The 12,627-nt window shown below is 40.2% G+C and overlaps 1 protein-coding gene across 1 annotated transcript in view; it reads left to right on the forward strand.

The window, feature by feature from the left end:
* The window catches only part of DNAH7 (dynein axonemal heavy chain 7), a 227,248-nt gene that overhangs the window by 188,093 nt on the left and 26,528 nt on the right, over positions 1-12,627 (forward strand). Inside the window, exons 55-57 of the mRNA XM_060151173.1 lie at positions 20-181; positions 2,314-2,514; positions 8,360-8,521. Coding sequence (XP_060007156.1) covers positions 20-181; positions 2,314-2,514; positions 8,360-8,521 — 525 coding nt within the window. The remainder of the gene's footprint in view (positions 1-19; positions 182-2,313; positions 2,515-8,359; positions 8,522-12,627) is intronic.

The raw sequence follows: 12,627 nt of genomic DNA on the forward strand, positions 1-12,627 counted from the left end.
TCACTATTCTTGTACACAGGGATGTGGAGCATCAAAACTCAGGTCTTTATCTCTTGGTCAAGGCCAAGGGCCCATAGCTATGAAGATGTTAGAAAAAGCTGTCAAAGAAGGAACATGGGTTGTTCTTCAGAATTGTCACCTTGCCACCTCTTGGATGCCAACCCTCGAGAAAGTTTGCGAGGTAAAAACGCAAGCTTATTTTTATGAGATCATAGTTCCCCAGTAGAATTAGTGATGTACATGCCATCTAAGTAACTCCATTCCTGTCCTGTAATTTGAGGGTTTCAGGATGGCTGGGTTATAGGGGAGATGGGTTCACATTGGGAACTAGAGGACAGCACATGGCCAGGCCTTGCCGAATCTCTCCTACTAGAGGCAAGGGCTCATCCCGTGGGTCAGAAATATCCTTAGTCAGAGGAGCAGCCTCAAAGATAGGAATAAACCACAGGGTAGACAGAAACCAAATTTACTTTTTACAGCAGTGGACGAAAAACAACAAAGAAAGCTCTGCAGGGGGAAATTAGTGTGGCCCCTCTAAACCAAAAGGCTTCAGGATGTAACTTTAATTATACTTCTCACCCACTTAGCTAGTGTCGCTGCCACAGAGGATGAATCTGAAACCAAAAGAGCACTCCTCCCACCCTCCTTGCAGTGGGTCACGGTACTTCCCTATTTTTGTGGGCAGAAATTCCAGGAAGAAAATCCCACGTAGCTCAACTGAATAAACAGAAAACCTGGCAATGGATTCCACGTAATTACCCGTGACTCTAGCCCTCTCTTCAGAGTCCCTCGAGCTACTAAATTGATATAACTTGCACTATGCAGACATCCACCTGACACTTTAAGGAGCAGACTATATTTTCCTTTATGCCACTTGTCACCATTTTGTTTTGTCTGTATCTCCCACTAAAATGTAAGTGCTGTTTTATTCTCCGGTTTACCTCTGGCACCTTGAAGAGTGCCTGGCTCATGGGACATAATCAATAAATCTTTCCTGAGCTGGTGAATGAATAAAGCCTTTCAATGGCTTCCCACTGCATGAAGACAAAGTTCATGCCCCCATCATGGCTTCTTCATTTGACTTTCGCCTGCCTCTCAGGTTTCGTCTCTGGCCACTTCCCATCTTGACTTCCGTGCTCTAGTCATTTGACCTTCTTTCACTTTCATTGGGAGAGCACACTTTCTCAAGAATGTAGGCTTCCATGATAGATGTTATTTCTATCTGCAAAACTATTCTTTAATATTTTTTGCCTTACTAACATCTTCTCAAGCTTCGGGCCTTATATTCGAGACTTTGTGTTTGCACCTGTTTCCTCACGGTTCCTCTGTCTCTAGGCTGTTCTCATGACCTGTTGAATTGTATCGTATACCCATTAGAGAGTCATCCAAGAGGGAAGAGCTGTCCCCAGTGGATGGTGAACTTGGCCCAAAGTCCCATGAGTTATGCTACCTAAGTCACTGGGCATAGGGCAGCTAGTAGGAGGAAAAATGGTACCTTCACCATTTATGAAAAAATGTAGGTACCTTAAGCATCCTTCCAATTCCCCTACCCACCCCTTCACCAGTTGAGTGCTCAAAAATTATTTTACTGTTAAAGATTTGCAATTAAAAAAACATAGATACCACTGACATGGACAGTTGGAGGAGTTAGCAGTAGGGAGTGGGGCAGAACAGGAGAGAGGGAAAGACCCATGGTAATTATTCCAAGGCCCAATATAGCCTTCACGACAGTCATAGACGAGCGTTCTGTCATCCTCCACAGTGCAGGCCTGACTATCCCCGTAAACAAGTGGCGCTAATAGTGATATGGTTTAGTGCTTCAGGATATACCAGTTCTTCTTCCCTTTCAAAATGCTCTTTTTTGTTTCATCCCTACTTGGTTTAATATGGATTTATCTGAGTGTGTTGCTTACTCTCACAACCTGGCTACAGCAAGAAGGCATCATTCTTAATCTGGCTCTGGGGCAGAAAAGTGTTTCTATAAATATTTCAGCAACATCAGTGAAGATACAAGACTTTTTGGAATGTCTTAGTCTTTATCGCGGCCCAATCTGAATTATGTAATGCCTTTGTAAACTTTACAGTCATGTGATTTAATTGTTAACAGGGAGAGGGACAGCAGCTCTGGGCCTTCCCAATGAAGTATGTCGCTTCCCTGGCAGAATCAGTTTTTAAGGCCTTTGCCTTAAACTGCAGCAATAAGCCCTATTTTGTAAAGATGCTTCCTCCCACTTCCAGCCCATCCCATGCACACATGATTGAGATTTTCCTTGCATTTTATGACCCTTTTGGATCTGGTTTCTTTTGTTGCAGGAGTTAAGCGCAGAAACAACACATCCAGATTTCCGAATTTGGCTGACAAGTTACCCATCTCCAAATTTCCCTGTGTCTGTACTGCAGAATGGAGTGAAAATGACCAATGAAGCGCCGAAAGGTTTACGGGCTAATATCATTCGATCATACCTCATGGACCCAATCTCTGACCCTGAGTTCTTTGGCAGCTGCAAAAAGAATGTTAGTAATGGCTAGGTCTTGCTACCTCTGCCCCGTAAAGCAATTCAAGTGGCCCCCAGTGATCCTGGATGTGTGTGCTGAGTAAAACTGCAAATTAAATAGGCCTCCTGCACTGTTGGTTTTGATTACTGATTATTGACTGTACTGAAGTCAATTTTATTAATATTTTATTTTATTTCACCGCCAGCCTCATTCTTGCTCAGCTGAGATCTAGTGGAGTGTCATTAATTATGCAGCTTTCTATTTAGAAAGTCAGCCGTAAGCCATTCCCAGTACAAATCTGCAAGGTTGGAGAATCTTGTTTCAGGATATTAACTGAGCCCTTTGCTATGTGGAGCCATATCTTTAAATTAACACATAAAAATATTTCCTCCATATAACTGTAATGAGAGCCAAAAGGATTTTACTCCCTGATTGATGGGCTCATAAGGGTCTTTTTTTTTTTTAGCATCACCAGGCAAGCAGGGAAGCCACCCACTGCTTTCATGATTAGAATTCTCTGTGTGAATGTTTGTGACCTAAAATTGTTTCACAGTGTTTTGCCATAATTAAAAATGGAATAGTTTCTTTTTAAGAGGGGTTATGAACCTTGGTAAGTTTTTGCTGTTAAAAAGCTCACACTCTTGATGTTGGGATATGTTTTAAGTACACATCAAAAGAAAGTATTAAGAATGAAGAAGTACTTTCATTAAACAAAAGTCTGGGATACTAAAAAAAAAAAAGGGGGGGGACCTGTATTTAAAATTAAGTCAAACCTTATCCTAAGCATCTAAGACCTGCTGTATGACAAACTTTTGCATGATTTGGCCCAGAGAGAGCAGGTTACCCCCAGGTAGGTGGTGAGGGCATTTCTGCACCTGATGTCTGGACAGAAGCCCTTTTGCAAAAATTTCCTCCCTTTCATCCAGATCCAGAGGGCTTTCCAGCAGTAGTCACACAGATTGGAAGTCCAGGCGTTTATGAACCAAAATCCAAACCCAAACCAAAATCTCAAATGCCAAAGCAGTACACCATAATCCTTTGGTTTTAACTTTTTATTTGGAAATAATTTTAAACTCACAGAAAAGTTGCAAATATAAAAGTAGTGCAAAGAACAGCCCTATGCCCTTTACTTATATTTGTCTCCTGTTAACATGACCATCTGCAGGTAAGTTAGATATGTCACTGCCCTTTATTCCTAGATAAGTCCTTCAGTGTATATTTCTTAAGAATAGAGATATTATCTTATCCCATTACAGTTATTATTTTAGTAAATTTAGCAAGTATACACTATTGTATCTAATCTACCCAAATTTGTATTTGTGTCCCAAATTTGTCAATTGATACAGTGATGTCCTTTGGAGCATTTTCCCTGTTCACCATGGGATGGGTCCAGGGTTAGTATCACATTTAGTCACCATGCCTCTTTGCTTCCTTTAACCTGGACCATTGCCTCAGCCTTTCTTTGTCTTTTTTTCATTTTATTTATTTATTTATTTATTTATTTATTTATTTATTTATTTATTTATTTATTTTTGGCTGTGTTGGGTCTTCGTTTCTGTGCGAGGGCTTTCTCTAGTTGTGGCGAGCGGGGGCTACTCTTCATCGCGGTGCGCGGGCCTCTCACTGTCGCGGCCTCTCTTGTTGGGGAGCACAGGCTCCAGACGTGCAGGCTCAGTAGTTGTGGCTCACGGGCCTAGTTGCTCCGCGGCATGTGGGATCTTCCCAGACCAGGACTCGAACCTGTGTCCCCTGCATTGGCAGGCAGATTCTCAACCACTGGGCCACCAGGGAAGCCCCTTTCTTTGTCTTTGATGGCACTGACATTTCTGAAGAATTCATCCCCTCCACCACGTTGTTTTTAATAGAACATTTCTCACTTTGCGCTTGCCTGATATTTCCTCGATATTAGGTTCAAGTTATGCATTCTGAGCCACAATACGACATGGGTGAAGTCATGTACTCGAGTATCATACTGGGAGGTGCACGGTGCCCATTTATCCCTCACTGATGTTACTGATTTTGATCCCCCAGATGAAGCGTGGTCTGATTTCTTCACTGTATAATAACTGCTTTGCCCCTTGCAACTGATAATCAGTCTGTGAGGAGACATTTTGGACCATGCAAATAGCCTGTTCCTCATCAAAATCTACCTGGGACACAGATTTAGTAGCCAGTGATGATTCTTGCTTGACCCACTTATTTCCACTGGTGATTCCAACTCCAGCACTCCCTCCACATTTGACACTTGGCGTGCTATTTTCAGCAGCAGCCCTCCCTTCCATTCCATTTATTTATCTTTTATTGGTGTGGACTCATGAATTCCTTGCATTTTTTCCAATGGTTTATAATTCATTACTATTCTTAAGTCTTTTGCTCAAGTTGTCCCAGAATTGGTCAGAGGGAGCTCCTTTTGTACTTGTTATAGGTCCCATTATTATTATTATTATTATTATTATTATTATTATTATTATTATTATTATTCCTCTTTCTGGCAAAAGCTGCTCCAGGCTTATCTGTATCCCAGTCCTGGAACCAGCCATTTTTCTGAACAGCCCTGGTTCCTGTTTCATGGGGAACGGTATTAGAGACCAAGATTTGGGTGCCAAACAAGTAGCATTTATTGTCCGTGGTTCGAGTCCTTTTAGAGAGAACTTGGAAATATATACATGTACTCACAAATACACGTATGCAAATCTGTATACACACACATAGTACGTGCAAACAAGTCCATGCACACACCTCATATACATGTTTTAGAAGTAACGAGTTCCTAGCAATACCTTCAATTTCAGTCCCTCTACCCAGGGTTCTTTCGTGCTTTTCCTCATTCCATATTTGCACGTCATCAACACATTTTACTGATTTGCTCAATTCTCTAATATATCGAGAAGAGTTGCAGAATTAGCACAGCGTGTTTAACTTTGCTTCTCCCACCTTTGTGGTCAAACTTATGCTACTTTCCTCTTGTTTCACACTCTCCCTTTCAATTTTATTCCATGGGGGAAACTTTCCCCCCTGCCCTTGAATAAAACTTTGGGCAGTCTCATGGCTTTCCTGGTTAGTGTCAGGTAATAAAATGACCTATAGTCATTTTAAACTACAAAGCCAATCTTGATTCAGAAATCAGAAAGTGCAACACAATATATTAATCAATATTTCAACTTTTATTCAAAACATAGTTTCAACTCTCTAGCACTTTGCCTCGGGCCTATAGTTGGCGGGCTTCATGCCACTAGGGAAAGAGAATGGAGTTGTCATCTTTCCTTGTTTTTAATTGAAGTTCATTTATAATACTGTGTTAGTTTCAGGTGTACAGCGAAGTGATTAAGTTATTTTTTTTTTCAGATTATAGTCCATTGTAGGGTATTACAAGATAATGAATGTAATTCCTTGTGCTATATAGTAAATCCTCACTGCTTATCTATTTTATGTTTAATAGTTTGTATCTGTTAATCCCACACTCCTAATTTGTCCCTTCCTCCTTCTCCCCTTTGGTAGCCATTAGTTTGTTTTCTGTCTGTGAATCTGTTTCTGTTTTGTATATAGATTCATTTGTTTTATTTTTTTTAGATTCCACATGTAAGTGATATCGTATAGTATTTGTCTTTCTCTGTCTAACTTATTTCACTAAGTAGAATATTCTCTAGGTCCATCCATGTTGCTGCAAATGGCAATATTTCATTCTTTTTTATGGCTGAGTAATATTCCATTGTACATATACACCATATCTTCTTAAACCAATCATATGTTGATGGATGCTTGGGTTGTTTCCATGTCTTGGCTATTGTAACTAGGGCTGCTGTGAACATTGGGGTGCATGTATATTTTTGAATTAGAATTTTCATTTTCTTCTGGATATATACCCAGGAAGTAGAATTGCTAGATCATATAGTAGTTCTATTTTTAGTTTTTTAAGGAACCTCTATACTGTGTTCTGTAGTGCCTGCACCAATTTACATCTCCACCAACAGTGTACGAGGGTTCCCTTTTCTTCACACCCTCTCCAGCATTTGTTATTTGTTGTCTTTCTGATGATAGCCATTCTGAATGGTGTGAGGTGATAACAGCACACTGTGGTTCTGATTTGCATTTCTCTAATAATTAGTGATGTTGAGCATCTTTTCATGTGTTGTTGAGCCACCTTTTTTTTTTTTTTTTTTTTGTGGTACGCGGGCCTCTCACTGTTGTGGCCTCTCCCGTTGCAGAGCACAGGCTCCGGACGCGCAGGCCCAGCGGCCATGGCTCACGGGCCCAGCCGCTCCGCGGCATGTGGGATCTTCCCGGACCGGGGCACGAACCCGTGTCCCCTGCATCGGCAGGCGGACTCTCAACCACTGCGCCACCAGGGAAGCCCCACCTTTCTTTTTGTAACTACTCCTGCACATGATAGCTGCTGATACTGAGTGCTCAGTTCAGGGCGTGTGCAGGGGTGAGTCCGGAGGGGCAGAGGTTCCTCTTCTGGGCTGCTATTGCCTGGAGCTCTTTGGACTTGGCGGGGATTTAAAGCTGACTTTTTTGCCCTGTGAGGTCTCTCATGGGTTCTCCTTCGGCTCCCGTGCTGGACTTCTCTGTGACCCCATCACCCGTGGCAGTGCCTCCCCTTCAGCTGGCTGTTCCTGATTCCCCTCAGCTTTTGGTTCTCCAGGCTTCATTTCATACAGGCTCTTACTGTTGGGGTTCCTTACTCTGTGACACAAGTCCTCTTGAATAGGAAACCATTAAAATGACCACTGGCTGACATTCCTAGCCCAGCTCCCTGTCTGCTCCTTGGGATTCACGCCAGATTGGCCCACCATCTGGGGGAAGGCTACTGATTTCCCTCCCATAGTCCACGACCCGAGGCCATAGACTGCTCTACTCTTCCAGGCATGAGTTTTGCACTGTCCCACTCCATCCCAGCTTCAGGGCATGAGTATCAACTCCCCAAGGGGCCCCATTAGTTCCTTCTCAGTATCTTGGACCCCACACTCCCCTTTCCCTTGGAGGTGAGGACAAAGGGACTCCCAGCACAGCAGCTCTTCTCTCCAAGGAAAGCTCTTCACAAATCCTCTCTCGGGCTTCCCTGGTGGTGCAGTGGTTGGGAGTCCGCCTGCCGATGCAGGGGACACGGGTTTGTGCCCGGGTCCAGGAAGATCCCACACGCCGTGGAGTGGCTGGGCCCGTGAGCCATGGCTGCTGAGCCTGCACGTCCAGAGCCTGTGCTCCGCAACGGGAGAGGCCACAACAGTGAGAGGCCTACGTACCGAAAAAAACAAAAAACAAAAAAAAAGCAAAAACAAAAAAATCCTCTCTCAAGCTCTATTTTGACCATTTTTATATCCTCCTTGTGGAGGGTACAAATGATTAATATATTGCATCATACTTTCTGATTTCTGAATCAAGGCTGGCTTTGCAGTTGACAGTGACTATAGGACTTCTCTTACCTAAAAGCAACCAGAAAAGCCATGAGGCTGCCCAAAATTTCAACCCAAAAGTGCTTGTAGAGCTTCTTAATTGGTTTGAACTATCTCCTTTGAAATCTCTCCATGGTGATCTGGGACCAAACACTGGAATTCATACTCCTTGCCTCATGATGCTTAAGTTGAAACCCCCCAAATCCTCTAAGGTAATGTTAAATTAGACAGGCTTACTATACTTTCCAAAAACCTGGTGTACGTAGAAGCTATGTGTGTCAACTGAACATGTATACAAATAGGCAGAGCCTAAATAGCCGGTAGAAACAGTTAATTCTGTTTTAGTTTTACTTTGACCTGGATATATTGAGAAGCAAAAGGAATTAATTACTTTCATTTTAAAATATGATAAGCATAATGCATTATTAGGGGAAGAAATAATGATGTTACACCATTTCTTCTCATTACAGGAGGAATTCAAGAAGTTACTATATGGTCTCTGTTTCTTTCATGCTTTGGTACAAGAGAGACGGAAGTTTGGACCCCTGGGGTGGAATATTCCCTATGAGTTCAACGAGACTGACCTAAGAATCAGCGTACAGCAACTCCACATGTTCCTGAACCAGTATGAGGTACCATAAAACTCACAGCAAGGACATTACCTGTTGTGCTGTTTATCACATTGTGTTTGTACAGTGAGCAGGGACTTCTGATTAATTTCTTTTTTTACAAAATGAATAGGAGGATAGTTCCCAAAAGCTTATTAAGTAGGACTTTATTATAACAGAATATTATAAGTGCCATAGTAGGTAGTTAGGATGTCAGTTTGTCTATTAGGAACCTGTATTTTATCATTTATTTTGACACATAAACATCAATCAGTCTCCAAAGTGAAAAACAAAAAACAGACTGATTTCCCTCCGTTCTGGAGCATGACTTTATTTTTAAGGAAATGTTACTGTAGTTTTATTCCAGAGTTTGGGCCGTTTGCCCCGATCAAACAAACTACTTAAGCCATTGGTGTTAACCTGAGGTATAGATTCTGGGAAGAAGTCCCACAATGTAATGTCATCACATCAACCACATTCCATCCCCTGTAGTTCTCTCTCTCCCTCTCCCCACCCCTCTCTCCTTTCTCTCTCTCTCGCCATCGCTTGTGCACGTGCACACACATGCATGTACTGTCTCTCTCTCTCTCTCTCTCTCTCTTTCTCTGTTTGCTGCTTATCTATCAGATGGATTTTAACACGTTTGAACTTTTGAAGAACTGCTTGGTAAATCAGTACAAGTGTCCTAAAAGGATATGGAACTTTTTCGAAAGCAAATCCTCTAAATTTTGATAGAATTTTGTTCAAAATTAGTTGGAAATCTTTAAATCAATCAATGGAGTATCAAAAAAACCTTTGTTTTTTGAAACTTTTAGTGAATTGTGATTTTTTTAAAGAAAGGCTTACAAACAGGAAGTCATTGAATCCTCTCTCTATAAAAACAAAGGAAAAAACAAAATAAATATTGAGAGCTCAAATGACATATCTAAACTTAGGTGAAGAACATTTGTCTGGTCTTCTGTGTTTCTTTGGACAAATTTGTATTCTGTACTAAAATGAAGTGAGTTGAGAAGGCCTTTGATTTTGCAGCATTAAAATTTGGTGAAACATTCAAAAGAAGCATAGATTTGATGAATTTCTTTCTTGTAATAATATTTATTTTTAAAACATACTAAGAATGGAGGCAAAAGCTATAATGAAACAATGCATGTGGAAGTATTTGAGCTAAAATAATTACACTTTTGAATACAAACAAAAAGAATGAGGAGCTCCTTTAATTAGCAATTTGTTCACAAACCTGTAGAGTATATTCTAATTTAAAATATTATAGTATGTAGTGGAGTCAATTAAAAGTGTCAGCAATTTAAAATTTAGTAACCATAAAATGAAACTTTGCAAAACACTATAGACAATTTTACTTTAAAAATTAAAAAAACAGTGAGACCATATTGAAAAGTACATTCTTCGGGAAAACATCGGAGACGTTATTTGAGAGACAGAGATGTCTAAGAAGTTAAAGTACATGAATATACACTAAGAAAAGTTATTCTGCTTAAACTCTTAATCATTATAAAATTTTTGCTTCAATTTCTTATTTTAAGTAATTATCTTATTTTAAAAGCAATGTTTGAATAAAACTAATTACAGGTCTGCCAATATAAAAATAGAGTTATATACTATATATATACTATTATATATATATATATATAGTACTCTAAAATTCCATAATACTAATTATCTTTAGTGCCCACGTTCACTCTCAAAGTGTTACAGTTTGGACAGTAGTTTATTTGGTCACCCTAGCTTTTTAAAGATCTGAACACAAACAAGGAGGTAAGCAACTCGCTGGATGTGATTAGGGAAGGTTCCACAGAGGAGCAGTTGCTTGGGACTCAAACAATGAATAGAAGGTTTTCAGGTGGATGGTGTAAAGAAGCAGCAATAAAAAGGTTAAAAAAAAGTACCAATAAGTGAAAAGGTTTGGTTAAGTATAAATGATTTGGAACATCCTTGTATGCCATGCTGATTTGGGATTATTATATTGTTATTGGTCTGCTTCTAGGAGAGTATTTGCATTTTAGAAAGACCACTCTAGCAACAGAGTGGAGAGCAGATTAGAGGAATTTAGATGACATGCCAGTTTAAGATGATATGAGTTGAATTGTGTCGCCCCCAAAAAATATGTTGAAGTTCTAATCCATTCTACCTCAGAATGTGAACTTATTTGGGAATGGAGTTGTTGCAGATATAATCAGTTAAACTAAGATGAGGTCATACTGGAGTAGGGTGAGTCCTCAATAGAACATGACTGGTATCATTATGAAAAGAGGGAAATTTGGATTCACAGAGAAGACAGCCATGTGAAAACAGAGGCAGCAATTGGAGTTATGCTGTGACAAACCAAGGAACACCTGGGGCTATGGAAGCTGGAAGAGACAAGGAAGGATCCTCCTAGAAGATGTGGAGGGAGTGTGGCCCTGCCAACACCTTGATTTCAGACTTCTTCAACAATAAATTTCTGTTGTTTTAAGCCATCTATCAGCAGCCCTAGAAAACTAATGGTCTCCTGTATTAGTTATAACCCAGGCAAGAGATGATATGAGTTTAAACTAAAGCATCTGGGCTAGGATGGGGAACATGGAAGAGATATAATAGATATGTAGGAACAGGGATTGAAATGACCTAGATAGTAAATGGTAAAGGGAGAGGGAGAAGTCTGTTAATGTTAGTTTTGGGGTCTCAGTTGGTGGTCCTACCACCACTCATTAATCCAGACAGGGAATAGGTATCAGGAATTAATGGGTATATAGCAGGTGGGTTAGTGGAATGGGGGTGGATGAGTGGATAAATAATTCAGTCTTGTACATTTGATACATCTGGGGTGTCTAGGTGTAGATATCGATGGTATCTGGTAGGCTTTTGGCATATAGATATAAAGCCCGAGAGAAAAGAGTGAGCACAAATAGAGAATTGTGAATTGTTAATGTGTAAGGAGAAGCCTGAGAACACCTGAGATTTAAAAGGGAGGCCTTGTAGCGTAAAAACGAACTAAAGCCTGGCTGCTGGTGAGCACCCAATATCAATGGTAGGAGAGAGGACAGGAGAAATGGAAAATGCAGACCAAACAGCCAGAGAAAAAGGGGGAGTGAGCACGCTGAGTAACTATGGAGTATCAGGAATTGTCCATCCTGGCAAATGCTACAGAGAATCTTTTCATGACGCGTGGGACTGACCGAACTTGTTCCTTCTATTAAATGACAATTGAGCAGTACTTCCCGTTCCTCCAGCACAGTGATCATATAGCAAACTGCACAAAACTGCTACTCATGCATGACGTATAACCCACCAAGAAATACAGAGAGATTCTTTGTGGAATGGGATTCACAGTTCCCTTTGATACTAAATCGAATGTAATCCTTCAGCAATCAAAACTTTGTTCTTTTTTATTGAAGTATAATTGACCTACAACATTACATTGGTCTCAGGTACACAACATGATTCAACATTTGTATATACTGCAAAATGATCACCACAATACTTCTAGTTATCTGTCACCGTAGAGTTAAAAAAAATTGTTTTTCTTGTGATGAGAAGTTTTAAGATTTACTTTCTTAGCAACTTTCAAATTTGTGCCACAGTATTATTGACTAATGTCACCATGCTGTACTTACATCCCCATGACTTATTTATTTTATAACTGGAAATTTGTGCATCTTAATCTCTTTCACCCATTTTGCCCTCCTGGCAACTCACCACCCCTCTGGCAACCATCAATCTGTTCTCTGTATCTATAAGTTTTGTTTTGTTTGTTCATTTGTTTTGTGTTTTTAGATTCCACATTTAAGTGAAATCACACAGTATTTGTCTTTGTCTGATTTATTTCACTTAGTATAATACCCTCAAGATCCATTCATGTTGTCACAAATGGCAAGATTTCATTCTTTTTATGGCTGAATAGTATTGTGTATTCCACGTATAGTCCACGTCTTTATCCATTCATCCATCAGTGGACACTTACATTGCTTCCATGTCTTAGCTATTGTAAATAATGCTGCAATGAACATAGGGATGTATATAGCCTTTCAAATTAGTATTTTCATTTTCTTTGAATAAATACCCAGAAGTGGAATTGCTGGGTCATACAGTAGTTTTGTTTTTAATTTTGTTTTTTGAGGAACCTCCATACTGTT

This window comes from Lagenorhynchus albirostris, chromosome 6, assembly GCF_949774975.1.
Source record: "Lagenorhynchus albirostris chromosome 6, mLagAlb1.1, whole genome shotgun sequence".
Classification (NCBI taxonomy): domain Eukaryota; kingdom Metazoa; phylum Chordata; class Mammalia; order Artiodactyla; family Delphinidae; genus Lagenorhynchus; species Lagenorhynchus albirostris.